The 21,210-nt window shown below is 39.7% G+C and overlaps 2 protein-coding genes across 3 annotated transcripts in view; one reads left to right on the top strand and one right to left on the bottom strand.

The window, feature by feature from the left end:
- The window catches only part of LOC122082603 (threonylcarbamoyladenosine tRNA methylthiotransferase), a 142,828-nt gene extending 126,722 nt beyond the window's left edge, over positions 1–16,106 (top strand). For both annotated transcript variants that reach the window (XM_042650284.1, XM_042650292.1), the window contains 2 exons: positions 14,787–14,947; positions 15,361–16,106. In XM_042650284.1, coding sequence (XP_042506218.1) covers positions 14,787–14,947; positions 15,361–15,888 — 689 coding nt within the window. In that variant the 3' untranslated portion in view covers positions 15,889–16,106. The remainder of the gene's footprint in view (positions 1–14,786; positions 14,948–15,360) is intronic.
- A 252-nt stretch (positions 16,107–16,358) lies between these two features.
- On the bottom strand, positions 16,359–19,893 carry LOC122082583 (FT-interacting protein 7-like). Its single transcript, XM_042650252.1, has one exon. The coding sequence runs from the start codon at positions 19,600–19,602 to the stop codon at positions 16,567–16,569; it is 3,036 nt and encodes a 1,011-aa protein (XP_042506186.1). The 5' UTR covers positions 19,603–19,893; the 3' UTR covers positions 16,359–16,566.
- Between the last annotated feature and the right edge of the window lie 1,317 nt (positions 19,894–21,210).

Below are 21,210 nucleotides of genomic sequence, written 5' to 3'. Positions count from 1 at the left end.
CAAGGAAGGATTAACATGTTAAACTTTTAGACTTGGAGAATATTTGATTCTAGAGGGAAGAAGTTAGCCAAAACCTTGATGGGGCCATCCTCTCTCCCAAATTCTCAATTTTTTTCTTCTCTTTTTGGAAGAGAGGAAGGGCTAAAATCCTACTAGCACATAAGATTCTAGGGTAATCTGCTAGCATACCTATCCCTTTCCCAAAAAAGAATAGACCAAGTAAGTATACAATAAAATAGTATAAACAATGTCAAAACTACTTATTTTGCAATTTATTTCTTTAATATTTCTTCTTTTTTTTTTTTATATTTATAGTGATCCTAAAATGCACATTTGATGTAACTGTAGCATCCACACTTTGACTATACATTGGAGATTGAACGTGATCTAAAGTACTCATCTTTCAGCCAAAAAACAAATCAAACGGGTTGGTTTTCTTCCGTTTGAAAAACCAACCCGTTTGATAAGTTTTCTAACCTTCCTTGAACAAGAAGGCTAAAAAATTTATCTGTGCAAAAGTGACCCAAGAATCTAGTGACTAATAAATTTGGATATGAATTTTTTTTCACCCACGATCAAGGAAGAACCTTTGGGCCATTTTTTTTTTAAAGATATGTCAGATTAGAATTATTAAATCTAAGCCATTGGATAACACACATGTACTTTTATAATATACAATTTAATTATACTTATTGCAATGTAGAGAGAGGAAGAAAACCACGAACGTTCATAGAAATAGTAGGTTTGTCTAAAAGACTATAGTGCTATCAAAAATTTCAAGCTCATCTTTCCTGCTTATATGAATTGGAGTTGGATGTATGTGGCTTTGATTTGTGGTGGCTGTGTACCCACTAAAAAAATAAAAAATAAAAAATAAAAAATAAAAAATAATAATAAAAATAAAAATAAAAATAAAAAGTCCATTTTTGCAGAAGCTACAGCTTTTTACAAAATTTCTCCGATTTTATTTTTGTGGTTGGTTTGTTCTTGGTTCATAAAGCTATAGTTACATCGTCTCTGATCATCTGTGATTGGGAAGAAGAATCTAGCCTGGTAGATTTTTCAATAAATAAAGATATACGAAGTACAAAATCCATGCAATTTTGAGGTGGAAGCAGAAATTGTGGAAAGTGGGACGCTTGAACCATTTTCAATGGTTGGTGAGAGGGCAAATGTTCATAACTCAAAAGAGGGTAAGTCAAATTCTGATGTGGTGGATAGATATTAGTAGTATAGCCCATTGAATTTGAATGAAGGAGTGCTATTGGAGGAAAGAGAGATTGAAGGAGGTAATGTAGGAATGATGGTTGGGGACCACTCTGGTTCGGCCAAAGGGGAGAAGGCACTTCTCCATATGAAGAATATTCCATATTTTATGGATGACTCTATTATGTATCGCACTATGGACATTTATGCAAGGAAGGAAGATTATTGGGAGAAAGTATATTCTTCTCCACTTCTTAAAAATCTAAGAATCGATTAGTTCTTTATGGGGAGTCAAGTAAGAGAGATAAGATGGAAGTCACGGTTAGGGTTGCTGAGGTGGACATTGGTTTGACTACTTAAATCCTTCACTATACATTGGACCCCGAAGCTGATAATTCATCTATCGCTTCTTTTGAGGAGCTTTTAGAGCCTGCGGATAATACTCCCATTCCTCATGGAGTCAGTTTGGAAATTAATGAGGGAAAATCATTCCTTCATATCTCATAGTGGAATGAGCAAGAGCAAGAGGAAGAGCATGAAAAAGAAGAGCCTCATTGTGAAGACACTCAAGTCTCTGAGGTTAGATTGAACCATAATAAGGACGTGACCAATCAAGATGATAATGTAGAGGGTAAACATTTGGATTCTTCAGAGGAAGCAACAGAGTCGAATGACAACGATGGTCATGCAATCTTTAGAAACTTAAACCATCCAATAGTGAGAAGTTTTCTGTGGAAGAGTCATCGCATGAAAAGTGCCCCGTACTTTCTTTGTTCCCGCGATTGGGCTTCTTAACTCTTTCATAGCATCTTTTCACATTTTTTATGGCTTTTCTTTTCTATATTTCATGAAATGGGCTGCAGGGTCTGTCTTGCTTGATTTAGAGACCTCTCTTCCTTTATTTTGGTATGCCCAAAGAAGGTTGTAGTAGTTGTCTTTTTTTGAATTTTTTATTTCCTTACTACTTTTATTTTTTTTTCCCTAAAAGATGATTTTATTGAAAAATTATGAAAAAGGGAATATCATACAGAGCAAAGAAATGTAGAAAAACCTCATTCTCCAACCCCCCACCTTGGGCAATGCCATCAACAGGGGGAAGGGGAAACGCATTAACATAATCTATAATTAGGCCTACCATTAGTGTCTCTGCTAAGGAGGTCCACAATATGAGCAAGAAATAAAAATATTTGATTCCGAGATGCCAGAATTTGCTACGTCTCTAGCTAAGTAATCAACGACTATGTTTGCCTCTCTGAAATTGTGAGATATTTTCTAGGTGATACCATCCAAGTATGATTTCTAAAATGACAATCTCTGAGCAGCAAACCATGGGACCTTCTTTTGATGCACCAGTGTCACCACCGCATTAGAGTCAGACTCCACCCATAGTTGATTAATGCCCATATCTCTAGCGCATAAGGCCTTCCATTAGCCCTTCCATCTCAGCTTTAAATACTTCCGAAATCCCCATAAAAATTTTATGGGATCCCAACACACTTCCCATATGATCTCTAAAAATACCACCTGCACCCTCTCGACCCGGATTGCCCATTGAGCTTCCATCAAAATTCAACTTGACCCAATTTATATGAGGCTTTCATCAAAGTTCAACTTGACCCAATTTATGAGGCCTACACCAAAAGACCTCTAAAATCTATCTGGAGCACGCGTCCTGAATACTCAAGCCCAATCTTCTACATCACATAATATCAGCTACAGTTCTAACAGCCCCTTTAGTACTAGGCTTGTTATTCTTTAACTCATCAATGATCATTTGGAAAATGTACTTGGGATGCCTCAATCTATCATCATGCCGCCTCGCATTCCTCTCCCTCCAAATCTTGTTAGCCACGATGACCAACCCCATCTCCCAAGCTTCTTTGCAGCAAACATGAATAAGCATTCTTTTCCACCATTGGAAGAGCAAGGGCATGGAATGAGGGTTCGTCCACCCAACATTGAAGCAACCACAAAAGAATCTCCATAATTCCACAGAGTAGGGGCAGTAAAGGAAAATATGGTCTACAGATTTTTCTTCCACACCACATAGGTTGCACTTTGAAACAAGAGCAATCCCTCTCTTACTGACCACATCATCCGAAGGCAACTTCCCGTGGACCAGACGCCATCCAAAGGTGGACATTCTAGGCTACAACTTTTTACACCAAACTAGAGAAGCCCAAAGAACTTTAGGATTACGTATCCTAATATTCTCCCAAGCAAACTTTGAGTTAAAAGAACCATCCGGTTGCACTTCCAAAAGCAAATATCCTCATATTCATACTTTGGAATTTTGATATTTTTAATCACATTAAAAATATCATTCAGCATAGAGGACTGTACTTGAGGCAAATTCCACTGATAATTGTCGATAAAACTGGCAATCTTCCCCATAGAAGGCCGATTAGCAATCTCCCCCACCTCCGCAAGCTCATGAACTGAGAAACTACTAACCCATTTATCAGACCAGAAGTTAATCTTCCTACCATTTCCAACCATCTATCTTTCATTTGACAAGATGAAGCTCCACATTTTCCTGATGCCAGGCCATATAAAAGATGACCTGTAGCCAGACCTTAAGGAACCGTCCCCCTTTAAGAATCTAGCCCTCAAGAACTTAAATGCTAGCAAGTCATCATGCTTGATTCTCCATGCCATGCTGTTAAGCAGAGATTTATTCAGGTCTCTTAGTCTTCTTAACCCCAAACCACCTTCCTCTTTCATCCTACAACACATCTCCCATTTGACAGATTTTTTTGGAAGAGTCAATCTCGCCAGTCCAAATAAAATTCCCCATCCACCTCTCCATAATAGAAATTAGTGACTGCGAAGCTATGATTAGGCATACCCAAAATAACGGAGCGCACGAGCTCCACTCTCTCAGCCATAGATAGAAATTTCCCCTTCCATCCTGAAAGATGGCCTTTTACCTTGTCCAGGATCGGGCTCAAAGACTCCTTCTTCACTCTTCCTTTGAATATCTCCACACCCAGCTACCGGTTAGGGAAGTGACACACAAGAATGCCAAGCTCACCAATAATAGCCTGTTTTCTCTGTGCAGGAAGGGAGCCAAGGAACAGCTTGCTCTTCTCAAGATTTATCTATTGCCCAGAGAAAGCCTCATATCTAGAAAGAAAGATTTTTAAGTTCTTGATTGAAGCATTGGAGAAAACAAAAATATCATCCGCGAACAAGATGTGAGTAGGGGTGATAACACCATGCAACCCATTTAGAGCTTTCATCTTCTTCTTGGCTACAAGATCAAAGAGACTTCTATAGAGCACCACCTCTGCAATAATAAGGAGCATAGGAAAGAGAGGATCCCCTTGACGCAAGCCCCTTTCTACCCCAAAATATCCCACCGATCCACCATTAAGCAGAACCAAAATTTTTGCAGTCTGAAAGAGCTGATGAATCCTGGAAATCCATCTGTCAGAGAAGCCAAACCTTCGTAGAACATGAAACAAAAAATTCCAGGAGATGGTGTCAAATGCATTATGAATATCAATTTTCAAACCCAATCCTCCCCCCTCTCGTGGAAGTGAACGTCATGTTTGCCAATTTTGAGGCCAGACTGATGTTGGAGTGGATAAAAGTTACCTATCAAAAAAAAATCCATGCAATTTTGTTGCCGTCCTGCTAGAATTTGAATGCAAAGAGGTTCCATGGAATAGAATTTAAATTTTTTTTAAATAATTCCTGATTCTCTTAAATATATAAGCCCGTCTTCTCTAATTAGTTAGTGCTCCTTATGTTAGTTAGTTGAGGAAAGTATTTTTCATATTTTTTTTTAGTGTAGTTTTAGCATGGAAATTTGGAAGAGTTTTTTGAAGTGTTTTAGTGTGTCTTGGATCTTCCCCGCTACTGTTCTTGATCTAGCTATTTGGAGAAAAGGAAAGCGCAGAGGTTTGGCTGCTAAAGATCCTTAGTTGGATGGGTTTATCTTAATTTTAGACAACATCTAGAAAGAGAGGAATTGCGGGCGCTATGAAGAAAGAATGAGATTTCCTCCTCTGATTTTTAAATTAGTAAAAAGAGATCTCCAAGAGGTGGATCTAAACTTGTCAGGGTTAGCAATTTAGATTCTTATATTGAGGCCGAGTCTTCTGTGCTGACGGCAATACCGAAGATGGAGCTTGGTTGGCTGGCTTTGTGTATTGGCTTAATTCTTTTCCCTTCTTTATAATAAAGTTTTTCGAAAACTTTAGCATATATATATATATATATATATCATTTTCATTTAGCCCGAAAAATTGAATTGACATAAAGTATTATGAAACTTCCTTTGCAGTTGAAAGTATTTTGAATCTTCACACAATTTTATGAATTAATTAAATTACAAGAAGACATTTTACTTGGTCCCTAGCTAATTAATCATTTAGCAGCTTAATTTCTCTTCAAGCATTTATTAAAATGAAAAGGAAAGATACAACCTAATTGGTTTGGGTGGTGGCCTAATCCCACAAAAGCCTACAAAAGAAAAGGATGTCCACCCAATACCGAAAGTACATGGAAGCAAAAGCGAAATTATTTAAGCAAACTACAGGAAATCTAGAAAATCATCAAACAAGACAAATTCTTCAATTACAAAGAATCCCGATTTATTTTTTGAATATTTGAATATTTTCAGTATGAAGCATATCGCAAGGCAAAAGATGGCTTCAAGACGATAGCTTTTCAATCACATAGTGCATGTCAGGCCGATATTGTGGATTTGTGGCTAAACATGAGATTGCTAGACTGGTAACAGCTAAGAGTTCTTCAACCATCTCAATTGTGGGAGGGGAGAGCCATTTGTCTAACACATCTCTTAATAGTATCATTTGCTTTGTTGATGGCAGTAATGAGTACGATGATAATACTGTAGAGATGAGTTCACTTGGATGCCTTCCCATCAGCACTTCTAATGTTAGTACCCCAAATCTGTAAATGTCACATTTTTGTGTCGCCTTCATTGTGTAGGCAAGCTCTAGAAGGAATGGAAGTTCAACAAATGTTTAATTACGTTTAATTAGATTCTCAAAACAATAAAGCTAATAGTTCATTAACTCATAAATGGTAAGGAACGTGCAGAAAATTCAAAATTTATTTACTAGGAGTGGTAACTTAATTTTGAAGTTCATGATAAAGGAAAAATGTTCTGAACATTTAATAATGATGGCTTATCTATGAAGTCTCACCACGTAAAATATTAAATAGGAAAAAAATGAAGAATTTGTTGCATGATATTAGAAAAAAAAATTATACTTCATGCACGTACGATCTCTAAATATCTTTTTTTATAATGAGGAAAATGATGAATTTATTACCTAAAGCAACATATCCACACGTACCAGCCTGGGAAGCCCAATTGGATGAATCACGCTTTAGAAGTCCAGCAATGCCAAAGTCAGACACATGCTTCATATTCTTCATCAAGCAAAACATTGTTGCTTGAAATGTCGTGGTGAATAGTCGGTGGTGAACGATCATGGTGCATGTAAAATAAAGCATTTGCTACACCTTTAATAAATTTAACCCTTCTTATCCAATACATTTCCAATGAAAATTCACAGTTGTTGAGGATCTTGGCCAAACTTCCTCTCTCAAAATACTCATAAACTAAAAAGGAGTGTTGTGTAGATGAACAAAAACCATATAGCTTCACGATGTTTCTGTGTCATAGTTTTGTCAATGCACATATCTCATTTATGAATGTTTGTATGTAGGCATTCTCACACTCATCCCGCAATGATTGGTGAGGCTTTTTGATAGCTACCACTTGATCCATTGATAGCTTTGCTATGTATACACTTCCATATCCTCCCATCCCAATGCAATACTTGGCATCAAAATCCTTGGTTGCTTCAATAATTTCTTGATTTACTATTCTTCCGTTGTAATTCCTATTAGTGTAGGATGTCTTGTATTCCGTCGTAGTTTAATCCAGGGAGTACTGGTGCAGCACCTAGACAGGCAGGACGGCGGTCCCGCTAGCCGGTTAGCTAGCCGTGGGGATTGCAAGGGGGTAGGAGGCCCCCCTGCATAGCAGGGGGTGTAGGGGGTGTAGCCCGCCCTCTCGAATTTTTTATTTGAGGGCAATTGTGTACTTTTTGGATTAGGGTTTTTTCGCTATATATTTGTAGCGAGGGTTTCTTTCTTTGTAATGCAAGCAATACTGAGAGGTGTGAGAACGAGCGCTGTAACCCTATTCTCCATTGATAATGAAGTAGGATCTCATCTCACCAGGGACGTTGGCAACTTTGCCGAACCTCGTAAAATCCGTGTGCATTGTTTGTTTTGTTTTTTCATTATCTTCTGCATCGTTTTAAGGTTACGTTTCTACAAATTGGTATCAGAGCTATAGGTTCTCGTTTTCTAGGGTTTACTATCACGATGGCAGGGAAGGGATCAAATGTCAAGTATGATATCGAGAGGTTTAATGGGAAGAACAATTTCACCCTCTGGCGTCAAAGGATGAAGGATCTTCTGATACAATAGGGTTTGGCAAAAATGTTGTTGGGAAAGTTGAAGAAATCTGTAAAAATTACTGACAAATATTAGGAAGAGATGGAAAAAAAGGCGGTAAGTGCTATTTAATTAAATCTTTCTGATGATACCCTACAATATGTTGTGGGTATCAAATCTGCACCACAGTTATGGGCGAAACTTGAAAGCATCTACACGACGAAGTCCTTAACGAATAAGTTGTTCGTGAAAAAGCAATTGTATTCTCTACAGATGGAGGAAGGTACAGATCTATTGGAGCATCTTAACATGTTCAATCAGATCGTAAGTAAACTTGTAAACCTGGAGGTTAAGATCGAGGATGAAGACAAGGCGTTACTATTGCTGTCGTCGCATCATATGATCACCTAGTAACGACTCTCTTGTATGGGAAGGAGACCCTTGAGATGGATGAAGTCGCAGTTGCCCTCATGTCCAATGAAACAAGGAAGAAGGCCAGTAGTACGAAATCTCAAGGAGAAGGTTTTTTCGGAGGTGACAAGGAGCAAGAAAGAGAGAGATCAAATCAGAAGGGATCTGGGAAGAGTCGATCGAAATCGAAAGGGGCAAAGACAAAAGTCTCTTTTTACTATTACAAGAAGGAAGGTCATTTGAAGAGAGAATGCTTGAAGAGGAAGGCGGACTTAAAGAAGAAAGGTGTAGATAAGGCATCTGAGGAAGCTAGCGTGGCTGACAGTTCAGATGGAGATGATGGAGATGTACTCTCTATATCATCAGGTAAGAATCAACCTTCTGATTCTTGGATTTTAGATTCTGGATGTTCATATCACATGTGTCCACATAAGGATTGGTTTGATACATATCAACCATATAATGGTGGGTCTGTCCTAATGGGGAATGATGCCGTATGCAAGACCATTGGGATAGGCACTATCAAAATCAAGATGTTTGATGGGATAGTAAGAACCTTAGCAGATGTGAGACATGTACTAGAATTAAGGAAAAACTTAATATCTTTGGGGGCACTTGACTCAAATGGCTGCAAGTACATAGCTGAAGGTGGAGTTCTCAAAGTTATTAAGGGTGTAATGGTTGTCATGAAGGGACAGCTAGCAGGAAACCTATACAGACTCATAGGGAGCACAGTTATAGGTGGAGCATCTGTGACTACAGATGCAGTATTTGATACAGATGATACCTATCTGTGGCATATGCGGTTAGGGCATATGGGAGAAAGAGGATTGATGGAGCTTCATAAAAGGAAAATGTTGAAGGGAGTAAAAACTTGTAAACTGAACTTCTGCAAGTATTGTGTGTTCGGAAAACAGTGCAAGGTTAGTTTCAAAACTGCAAAACATAAGAGTAAAGGGGTGCTTGATTATGTACACAGTGATGTATGGGGTCCTTCAACAATAAAATCTAAAGGTGGGGCAGAATACTTCGTGACCTTTGTTGATGATTACTCAAGGAAAGTCTGGATCTACTTCGTGAAACATAAAAGTGAGGTGTTCATTAAATTTAAGGAATGGAAGGCTGAGGTAGAAAGGAAGATAGGAAAGAAAATTAAATACTTGAGAACAGATAATGGAGGAGAGTACACATGCAAGCCGTTTCTAGAATTGTGCAAAGCTGAAGGGATTGCACGTCACTTCACAGTTCCAAAGACACCACAGCAAAATGGTGTAGCTGAAAGGATGAACATAACACTTCTAGAAAGAGCTCGGAGTATGAGGTTGAATGCATGGTTGAGCAAGAGATTTTGGGCAGAAGCAGTGAACATGGCATGTTTCCTCATCAATAGGTCTCCATCAAAGGCGATTGATTGTAAAATTCCTGAAGAGGTATGGACAGGAAAACCAGTAGATTATTCTATTCTAAAAATATTTGGTTGTCCAGCCTATGCGCATGTTGAGAGTGAGCATCGTTCCAAGTTAGACTCAAAGTCTAAGCAATGTATCTTTCTTGGTTTTAAGAAAGATGTAAAGTGATTCAAGTTGTGGGATCCAATTTCACAGAAAGTTGTGGTTAGCAGAGACATTGTGTTTGATGAGTCTCATATAGTGAAGTCAAATTACAATTCACAAGCAGTTGATGAAAATAAAGAAGGTTCTACTGTGCAGGTGGAGTTAGGTGAGTTAGAAACAACAAGAGAATGAGTCATCAAGTGACTTACCAGGACAACAGGAAGCAGTAGAAGTTCCCTATACTGTGGCAAAGGGTAAAGGGAAGCGTACTCACAAAGCACCTATGAGATACGGGTTTGAGGACATGGTTGCCTATGCCTCTCACTGTAGGTACAGGTGATCCATCTTCCTACCATGATGCTTTGAGTGATGCACAGCATGATAAATGGATGACAGCTATGATGGAGGAAATGGAATCTCTACAGAAGAACAAGACTTGGGAGATTGTGGAAAAACCCAAGGGAAGAAAAATCATTGGGTGTAAATGGGTCTTTCGTAAGAAAGAGGCAGCATCTGAGAAGGAGCGTGAAAGGTATAAGGCCAGACTTGTAGCCAAAGGCTATGCACAGAAGGAGGGGATAGACTACAATGAAATATTCTCTCCAGTGGTGAAACACACTTCGATCAGGGTACTACTTGCTTTGGTGGCCATGTATGATTTAGAGCTTGAACAACTTGATGTGAAAACTGCATTTCTTCATGGTGACTTGGAGGAACAGATTTACATGGAGCAGCCTGAAGGTTTCAAGGTGCAGGGAAAGGAAGACCATGTTTGTCTGCTTAAGAGGTCGCTTTATGGCCTTAAGCAATCTCCTAGGCAGTGGTACAAGCGCTTTGATTCTCACATGATGAAGATTGGCTACACAAGAAGTGAGTATGATAGTTGTGTTTATTATAAAGTGTCAAATGATAATTCCATTATTTTGTTGATGCTTTATATTGATGACATGCTCATTACTGCAAAGAACAAACATGATATAGTCTCTTTGAAGTCTTTGTTGAGTGCTGAATTTGAGATGAAGGATCTTGGTGCCGCTAAGAAGATCCTTGGCATGGAAATCCTTAGAGATAGAAATGCAGGTAAACTTTGGGTAACTCAGAAGAGGTATATTGAAAAGGTGCTAGAGCGTTTCAATATGGAAAAGGCTAAGCCGGTTAGCACTCCGTTAGCTGGCCACTTCAAGTTATCTGAAAGGGAATGCCCTACAACACATGAGGAGGTAGAGCAGATGTCTCAAGTCCCTTATGCTAGCGCAGTTGGGAGTCTCATGTATGCTATGGTTTGTAGCAGGCCGGATTTGTCTCATGCAGTCAGTGTTGTTAGCAGATACATGAGTAATCCAGGGAAGGAGCATTGGAATGCAATTAAGTGGATCTTCAGATATTTGAGCAAGACTAAAGATATAGGTGTTATGTTCAGTGGCAAGGGAAGCTCTACAGAATTGGCAGGTTATGTTGATTCTGACTATGCTGGTGATTTAGACAAGAGGAGGTCTACTACAGGGTATGTGTTTACATTGGCTGGTGGACCTATATCATGGAGAGCGATGCTTCAGTCTACAATTGCATTGTCCACTACAGAGGCAGAGTACATGGCAGCAGTTGAGGCTGCCAAGGAAGGAGTCTGGTTGGTTGGACTGGTTCGTGAGTTGGGGTTGGAGCAAGGAGGTACAGTGTTACATTGTGACAGTCAGAGTGTCATACATCTTGCAAAGAATCAGGTGTTTCATGCAAGGACAAAGCATATTGATGTGAGATTTCACAAGATCAGGGAGCTTGTGTTAGAAGGCAGTATTCACCTGATAAATTGTTTGTTTTGTTTTTTCCATTATCTTCTGCATCGTTTTAGGGTTGTGTTTCTACATAATCTGCATGAATGTTGTTACATGGATATGTATGTTATATTGTTAATATGACAGTAAGAGTAAGGTTGATGTAGGATAGTTTCAAGAAGAACAACTCCTTTTGCTGTGGCCTAAAATAAAATATATAGGGTATCATGTGAGAGTCCTTTAATGTTTGAACTTCCCAGTCAGGGATGTAGAATTTATCAAGGGAAAGGTATAAAATCAAAGAAGGAAGTCCTGGGAAAAAAAATAAAAGATTGAGATTTAGTGACAAAAAAAGGGAAGTAGAAGTAATGAATTTGAGTTTGGATGACGTTTGAAATGAAGAGGCTGGAAAAATATAGAGTTCTAGTTTTATTTCCTGTGTTAAGGGGCCTAATGTTGTAATACTAGCTGTGCTGTTCCTTATCACTAAATTGTTACTAATCAAGAAAACAAGGGGCAAAGTTCAGTTCTTGAACAAAATGTACAGTTTACAGCAAGAAAAGTTGTATAACCAATTTGTTGGTATGGAATGCACCCAAAAAAAAAGCACCTGAAGTTAAGACATAAAAAATCAGATTTGTATCCGTAGTTAATAAAAATGTATTTGTAGATGAAAAAAAAAAAAGAAGGAAAAAAAAAAAAAAAGAAAGAAAGAAGGAAAGAGGCCGTGACTAGTGCACGAGGCTCCCGCCACTGCGGGGTCTGGGGAAGGTCATAATGTACGCAGCCTTGCCCCTGCTTTGCTTAGAGGCTGTTTCCTGACTTGAACCCATGAGCACTTGGTCTCATTGGAGCAACCTTACACCGTTGCACCAAGGTCCACCCTCTAGATGATAATAAATCAGCAGTTGTAAAAATAGTGTATTTTTGTTTCTCTATGCTGTTGCATTTTAGATGTTCAGTTGGGTGGGGCCAAACTGAAGTCAAATCCTTAACCCTAAACCAGCAGAGTCTGGCAGTGGGCTTGCATTTCTCAACCTAACTCAATCCCTGATTGGAAACCCTAGCCAGAAGCTGAGATGGGGTTGGGCCCCATTCCACTTTATTTGGTTCAATCCAAGTCGCACCCCATGATTAAAAATTTTCACCATTACATTCACAACTGGACTGAATCTTTGCAAAGTGAAATATCAGAAATTTCAACACCCACTACCTAAAGGATAAAAAAAGAATAAAATTCTTTCTTTAAATCCAATAGTACAAGGGCTGTAGCCAACTACTAGCCATCAACATTTACTTCTAAATCACAACCATACTAATTAAATGGCTTGATTTTGTTTAGAAGGTTGGTTGATGAGATCCTACAAGTAGCAAATTGTAAAGGAAGGTGTTTTGAGTTGGAAGATAGAGATTTTCGTACAAAGGCTCTCAGCATATACATTTACACAGCATCTTACTAATGAAGGTCTATTTATTAAATTTCTTGATTTTGTTAAATTGATTAATTAGATTCTACTAATAAGGCATACCTTTGTTTTAATGTTTTTCTACCTTTGTTGTAATGTTTTTCCTAAGAATGGGTAAGAAAACCAATACGTAGTACCAAGTAATGTTTTCGTGTCTTTCCTATGCAAATATTGGGTTTTACAGGAAATCTCAGATACCGAAGTAATTTTGTGTTAGTAATAAATTCTGGAGGGAAGTGTTTTGAGGCTAGATATTTGAAACAAGGGCGTAGCTATCGCCATATTCTTTTACTATACAATCCTTCTAAATGAAACCCTAATCATGTAATAATGTAAGGGTATTGAGGGAACAATAACCCCCAAGAATAATCCCAGAACTCCAATCAAATAAATCCCCACAAACAAGAGAAATAATCATGTAATAATGTAAGGGTATTGAGGGAACAATAACCCCCAAGAATAATCCCAGAACTCCAATCAAATAAATCCCCACAAACAAGAGAAACCAAGAAACCAGATTTAGAACAAAACCCAAAACAGGGCTGAAAAGGGGATAACCTGCTGTTGGCTGTAGGAACCTCTGATGTGGCCCAAAATTGGATTGACGGGGCCTGCTGTGATGCTGATCAAAACCCTAAAAGGATTCTTGAATCAAATTTCAGGTTGAGGGGATCTAGAAGTTCTTGATTTTTGTAGCAAAAATGCAAAATAGGACACTTCTATGATTTCCAAGTACCAGTTGTGACTACTTCTGTTGACTTTCATCTCTTGGTCGAGTGACTCCCTTGGGGTGGTAATCAAACCCCCAAAATCTGGAGTAGATCTGGTCAAGGGTTGTGGAAATCTGATTGCTTGATTCCTGCCCAGAAAATTCTCCAGATTTGACTGTTGCAGAGCTTCTCAGATTCTGTAATAGCAGCACCTATGGGTTGGTTTGGATCTTTGTACCAAACCCAACAACCTCTTAACAACCTCAACAACTCAACATTTAAAACAAAAATAAAAGAAAGAAAAGATAATAGGAGGAAAGGAAAGAAGAGAAGAATGGGGGTTGGGGAATAACTATCTCAGCCTGGGTCTCTCACCCTCAGCTCTCACAGCTGATGAACATAACCTATCTCAGGAAAATCTTTGCAAACAGCTAGAGAAAATTTCAGTGAACAATAATAATCCAAGTTACAACTGATGAGCCATATATATAGGCTGTAACCTTGCTGAACAATTAGGAAAGACTTGTCATAACCCAAATAGGAAAGTAACTACAGGACTGTTATTATAAATGGAAATCATAACTCTACTATGACTGACTCACTAATTAACAAGCAAGTTTCCAAAAATAACTCAAGCAAGTTTCCAAAAATAGCACAACCTGAATACTGACTCAAATAAAGCTACTGCTGTCCCAATCAGATTGGGTCTTCTGGCCCAAAAAAATTCAAAATAGGCCAGTTCGATGACCATTAATGCTCATTAATGCTGGCTCTGAATCTTCCTCCTCCTGTAGGTAATGCCAAAATTCTAGGGCCATATCTACATCATGTAATGCCCTTCTTTTCTTAAAATTTAGATTGATGAGATCCTACTGTGAGGTGTCATCTCAGCACAGTTCTACCACATTGAATGACTTCACTTTGTTGAATAGATTGATCGATAAGATCTTATTAGTAGCAGATGCTAGCAGCCTTTATTTCACGTCCGTCCTATGTCGGTAATCCACTCTAAGGGGAGTTGATCAAGTTTTTTTTAACCAATATATGGTACCAAACTTTTATTTATTGGATGTCTTGATAAAATGGATTGATTGATTATATCCTACTAGTAATAAATGATAATTTCAAAACCTATGTTAGTGCTGGTAGGACCCTATGCTTAGGGTGTTTGATATGTTTAATGGAGTTATCTCAATTGTCGATATTCTATTGTGGATCCAGGCACTCCTGCTGCGAGGATGAAGAAAGTTCCAAGTAATGTAGTTAAGAATCGGAGTCGTGAATTAACGTCTGTTTTTGAATCATTCTCTCCTTATCAAGGAATGGAAGGCCGAGTGGAGAAGATTTGGATTACTGAAATTGCCACTGATGGAGTTCACTTGGTAAGACAACTGTTTAAATTGAACTTCATGGCCTATAGGTTTTAGGTTGACCATTATGCTGCAATACAGTCTTCATTGTGTTTTTCCCTCACTCAGTTTTGGACTTCTCCAAGGAGTGCTTAGTCTGTCCAGAATAGCCGCCAGAAGTGCTTTTCCAGTTTATTTCGGTGAATTTGGCCAAGGAGTGCCTCAGTTTACACTCCAGTGGAGTGAAAAAGATTTGTTAGTTTATTACAGATCCAAGCAAGATGTGCATGTTAACTCATGAAGTGATGTTGCAATAATCTTAAGTTGATTCAAGTGTTGTCAGTTTTCTAGGGATCTGGATTTTGTTCTTACCCCATAGTATGCTCTGATGATTTTTTCCTCTATTCCCCCCCCCCCTCTTTTCTTTTCCTCTGTTGTGGCGCAAGGTGGGCCATACCAAGGGATATGTGCAGGTGCTTGTTGCTGCTCCTGAAAGCATGCTGGGGACTTCAACTGATGTGAAGATCACATCCGTTGGAAGGTGGTCAGTGTTTGCTGAGGTTATTCAGACTCCTGATCGAAGAAAAGAGGATACTAAGTCCATTGGAAACGAATCCATTCCCAATAAATGTTTTCCAAGCTCAGAATTAGAAGAGACTTGTTCTTGTGCGGTGCAAAGCTGTGAAAGAGAAGATACTTTGTGCAAAAGCACTATCCAACTGGACAACTCTAGGCTGGAAGATCACAACAGAAGAAATGTCATTGGGTGGTTTCTGAGGAAGCGAAAAGTCCATGGAGCAGCAAAGATGAAGGGACATCTCTTAGAATCGAAGGTGAAGCAACAAACAGAGGGTAGAAGCATCGGTAATTTAGGTTTTACTGATTGGGCTCTGTTAGGTGGGATGCTTTTAAGTTCCCTAACAATTGTAGCTCTACTGTTACTTCTGGGTTTCCGGACACTATCATCAAAATGAAGAGCCATGTTAGTGTATTGTAACATCAACCCAGGCAATTTTGAGTTGGATTACTTTTATATGAAGCTGCAATTTTTGAACCTAGTATTGTAGTAGTTGCCAAGTGTAAAATTGCTTTTATTTTTATTTTGATATTATTAAATTCATATTGATGCTCGTATTTAATTTTGTAAGTGATGGACCCCTTGAATGCGTATAGAGTTGTAGTGTTGTGAACATCTGAGTCTACCCTTTGTCTATCGGTTTCTCTTTTTTTTGTGACTAATTTTCTAAAGATGGAGGGCAAGAACTGATCAAAACAATTGTCAAATTTGGCTCATCCAGATGAACCTGGTGGTTTGCTCTGAACCACTCTGGTTGATTCCCAAAAGAACTGGCCACAGTGAGGTTATTTTCCAGTCACTTTTGTGACAAATTTTTAGTTGGGTCTTCCTTACTGCTAACTAACAAACTACTGAAAATTCTGAGAATGAGCCAAAAAGAAGAATTGGTTTCATTGGTAAAAGAGAAAAGAAAAGGATGTGCATATTAAGGAAATGTTGAAATTCCTCTCTTGAGTGGGAGAGTTGGTTGTAAAGGCTCTTTGTCCTTGTTATTAAACTTAAAATGAGTGGCTGATGGCTGGAGACTGGAGAATTAACTACCTAATTGTAACTTGTTTGCAAACAAGTCTTATTCTCAGAGAAGCATGTCTGTCTTGGCAGGTAACCTCTTGTAGAAATTGAAAGGTACAGAGGGCATCTTGCCCCTGAACCTGGGATGCCGTAACAGGTAGAGCCCCGCTAGCACCGCAACGACCTGAAAAGGCGTAACATACAGAAAAATTGCCCAAACCAATGCAATGAAGATGAAGATTGCCGTCGCTCTCGGATCACGCCAGCTTAGTAAAGCATGAGCTCTCTCACCCTGTGTTGCCAGGTCCCCAACCACAGTCTGCACCCTCCCTGCCACACTCTTCAACCGATCATACCTCCGCCTCACGATGTCCCCCGGCCGTGACGATGGGAATGAGTCGAATTCCTCGTCCAGCTCATCTGGCTGAGCTCGCTCCGCATGTGATAGGCGAGCATCCATATAGGGTGGATGCCTCGGCCTGAATCGATAATTCCATATCCCGATCCCAAACAGATAGAGGAAGATAGTTGGCAGAATCAGTTCTGGGTAGCAGACCAGAATCAGGAACAACACATGAACTAGAATTGTTGTCACAGGGTTCTTCCAATTACAGATTTCAGCAAACCATATGCCGACTCCCATTAGCCCGGAGAACAGTGACATTATGCGATTGAAGTTGGCCTTGCTTCTTCTGAGACTCCACATGTTGTAGTCCACATCAAGCATATACTCCACAGCCTCCCTCCGGAGAGGTGGCTCGGCACGTGCAAGCCGTGCTGCCACAATCTGCATTGCCTGGTGACGGAGCCAATCGATGTGGCGGACTGGAATAGGTTGAACATAGTGCATCTTAGGTAGCAATGGCCTTGAATAGAGGCTTACCATATTCACCCATGCAGTGCAGGTAAAGCGAATTGCCAAGTGAAGTTCCCCCGTCTTTTTAAGACCGGAGGGCTGGAGGACTAACAGAGGGTAGAAGTGAGTGTATATGCGATCAGTTTCCAATGTCGACAATCGAATTCTCACCTTTCCAATTCTTTGATCCCTGGCTTCATCTATGCTTCCATTGATGTGGCAATTGTCAAAAACACCGATGGTGATGACTGTGCATGGATCGTAGACCTCCCAGGTGTACTGCTCGTTCCACCGAGGATGCAGAGTGTCGAGAAGAGTACGAGTCCTAATCCACTTGTTCCCATACTTGGCAACACAGTAAGCATCCGTCGTCCTCCCATTCTTGGTCTTCATTGGTAGCAGGTTTTTAGCACTTAAGATGCCTAGTTCCAAAAGTCCAATGCTTGGCTTCCTGAGGTATTTTGCTGATGGCTGAAGATCACTACTAAAATGTGTGGACTCATCGAGGACATGATAACCAGTATCTAAGCAGAGCCTGAGTTGAATTTTGCTTGAGAATTTTGGTTCTTTCTTCTTCTCAGCAACAGCAATGGCTTCTTCAGTAGGAGAAGGCTTTTCAAGATTGAACCAACGAGCACTGGGAAGCTTATGGGGGTCTAATCTCTGGCCAGCAACTGAAACAGGAAGAATTAGTCTCCCTAAGATCTCATCTTTTTCAGGTCCAATTTTATCATCAATTGTGATGATCATGAACTCATCCAATGGCTCTGAAACTACAAACATGAGCTCATCATTCCATACTGGATTCATAGACCGCATCGGTGAAGGCCTAGTGATTCTAATTTGGTTCCCCAATTGTATCTTCACATAAGTATCAGGAACCCTACCTTTATCAGAAGGTACAAGGTCCTGAGCTTCAATAACATTGACACGAAGGTAACAGAGCTTGGGTGAGAAGTAAACCTGTGACCGAGTGGTAGAGAGGTTCTCAGGATTGAGGGAATGAGCATCAGAGTGCCAAGCTTCAGGGAATGCCTCATCAGCCTGTGTACCCATCCACACCGCAAGCATGACCTCTCCTCTGGCCTTCTTCCCCTTCTTGTCTTCCAATTTATACCATTGTGGCGCCAATGGACTGTCCGGCGGGACTCGAAGGGGAACCTCCAAAAGATCGAAGAAGACTCTGCCCACGAAATCATCCTTCCCAATATCCTTATCCTTCACCACAATCTCAAGCAAATTAGACTGCAACCTATCCTTTGAGAAAGCAAAGACTTGCCTCCACACTGGATTCTGGTTCTTCTCTAGGTGTTTGGTTATTGCTTTGTAATTCCCAAGCTTCACTTCGACATATGGATCAAGACTCCCGGTTACATCCATGGAAGGGAGATCTTTAGCCTTGACTACATTGACATACAAGTAGTGCATCTGCTCAACGAGATCATACGTGCCCATAGTCCTGTCGCCACCCTTGTATCGCAATCGGGCTGCAACCGGTGGCCTAGTCTCCACTATGTTGAATTCAGGATTCTGTCTAGGAAATTGCATATGCATTACAGTAGCTTGAGAAGCAGGTTGAGCTGCACGACCATAATCAGTCCTGGTTTCCACTGGTTTGTCCTTCATTTGTTGTGAATCAATCCCAAAGGCAGAGAACAATGGCGGAGGACCAGGAGGTGGAGGAGCACCAGTTCCAATGGAGTAGAATGATCTTGTCTCTGTCTCCTTCTCCTTCTCCTTCTTCTTCTTCTTCTTCTCATTGGACTTGACATCTTCGCCGCCTGGCTTATCAGTGTGGAATCCCTGGAGGGGATTAGGCTCTCCAGTAGCATGGGCTTGTGGTGGCAATGAGGAGTTGTCATAAGCAGCATAGATTTTAAGAGCAATGTCGCCGCGAATGTTGGAGAAAAGGCCCCTCTTGTCAAGTGGGTAACGTTGGATTGATGCTTCTGATTCAGAATTGGGGACAGAGACACCATATATCCTGACTCTGCCAAGGAAATTCTTGTGGCCTTTGCGGTCATTGTAGACTACTATATCAATGGTCTTGTTGGGAAGGTCTCTTGGGTTTGACACATTGAACACAAGCTTCTCATTCCATGATGGGTTGAGATCTTTCACCTTAGTCTGTGTACGGTGACGTTGGTCATCGAATTCGACCTCGACGAATGGACTTGCTGATCCCTGCCCATCTTTGGGCATGAGGTCAGTGGCATCAAGAACCTCCACCACCAGGTTTGTCATGGCAGGATAATTTGGCTCACCTTACCTGAATTCTGAGAACAGAAAATGGATATTGATAAAGAAGTGATAGAAGTGAGTGTGGTGTGGAAGTGGAAGTAAACAAAACAGAATATGGCGGAAGAACAGTGGGGATGGGAAGAAGAGTATTCGGTGGATGGCATTGTATGAGGAGGGAAGGAAATGTCGTTTGGTAGAGTGATATGGGTCCCTATCTGGTGGAGAGAGAGAGAGAGAGAGAGAGAGAGAGAGAGAGAGAGAGAGAGATTCATTGGTTTTGATTAGTTTCCTTTGAGATTATGATGTGAGGTAGTGTGATCATCTTTTGATGAAGGAAAGGAAGGTTAAGTAAGTTGGAATTAAGGAATCATCACTATAAAGAAATCTTTTAAGACAATCCTAGTCTTATGACAGTACCGTTTCTTTCATTGTAAGAGTGTTAGGCAAATCGCTAGGTAATGAATGAGTTTGGTGTAAGTGGAGTCATTTTCTAAACCCCAAAAAGGTCAGAAAAGAGAAAGGCCAAAAAAGCAGAAAAGAAAAAGTCAAATGGATATTCTTATGACGTAAAAAGTCTGTTATTTCGAATTCACATCCTCTATACCGGGTGATGAGGTGCGGTGTGTATTGGACGAGTGAAAGCATCTGGGCATGCACTCCAAGGAGTGCCCAACTACCCGATGCTCACTATACCGGTGTAACAACTGCATACGATTTTCATACTGTTATTTCAGCTGAGTCAATTCTTGGATCGCAATTAATTTAGGATTGAAGGGTCTCTACACTCTAGACTGTGACTCTATGCATATGGCAAGTGTTCAAGTAGGGACTCCCTTTGCCATATATATAAAAATAAAATAGAGACTCCTTTATGGGTTTATATATATATATATATATATTTATATTAGTAGCAGGGTTTAAATATTCTTACCCATTAACAAGGGAATTGCTTTTTTCTTATTCATAAAAAATCTTACTTAAATAAAAATACATTTGTTAGTATGTTTTGGAATCCATAGAATCATATGTTACCAAAATTATACTTAAGACATCTCTCAAAGAGTCCATAAGAACCATATTGCACCAAATCATAACCAAAGTAGAAACTCTCTCTCTCTCTCTCTCTCTCTCTCTCTCTCTCTCTCTCTCTCTCTATGTTGATAGCATATTCATGGGAGGCTAAGAAACTTTTGGACAAATAGGACAAGAAGTCCCCACTTTTTTAAAAAGTTGGCTCTTTAATAAAAGGTGATAATATATATATATATATATTTTTTTTTTTTTTTTTTGCAAAACCCACAATCAGCATCTAGGAGGAGAGACTCAAGAGAGGTCAACAAGGATGCCACTAAGTCACACTTAATACTAACTACGAACCCTCAATGCAGATCACTTCAATGCATATCTCCATCAAAGGTTCATCAAACAATGGTCCCAGGTCCCAAGTCCCAAAAGCAAGATGGAGTCTATAGGCAAAACACTAAGGAAAAAAGTTTCTTTAATCAATAAGAAAGCCACTTATTTCTACCGTACGGAGAACATGATATGGCATCTCTTTGATGTCCATGCATGGATGCATTACAACTTCTCTCTCTCTCTCTCTTCAATGCT

Source organism: Macadamia integrifolia, chromosome 1 (assembly GCF_013358625.1).
Source record: "Macadamia integrifolia cultivar HAES 741 chromosome 1, SCU_Mint_v3, whole genome shotgun sequence".
Classification (NCBI taxonomy): domain Eukaryota; kingdom Viridiplantae; phylum Streptophyta; class Magnoliopsida; order Proteales; family Proteaceae; genus Macadamia; species Macadamia integrifolia.
Note: the sequence above shows the minus strand (reverse complement) of the source record. Positions and strands in the feature narration are given on the sequence as shown.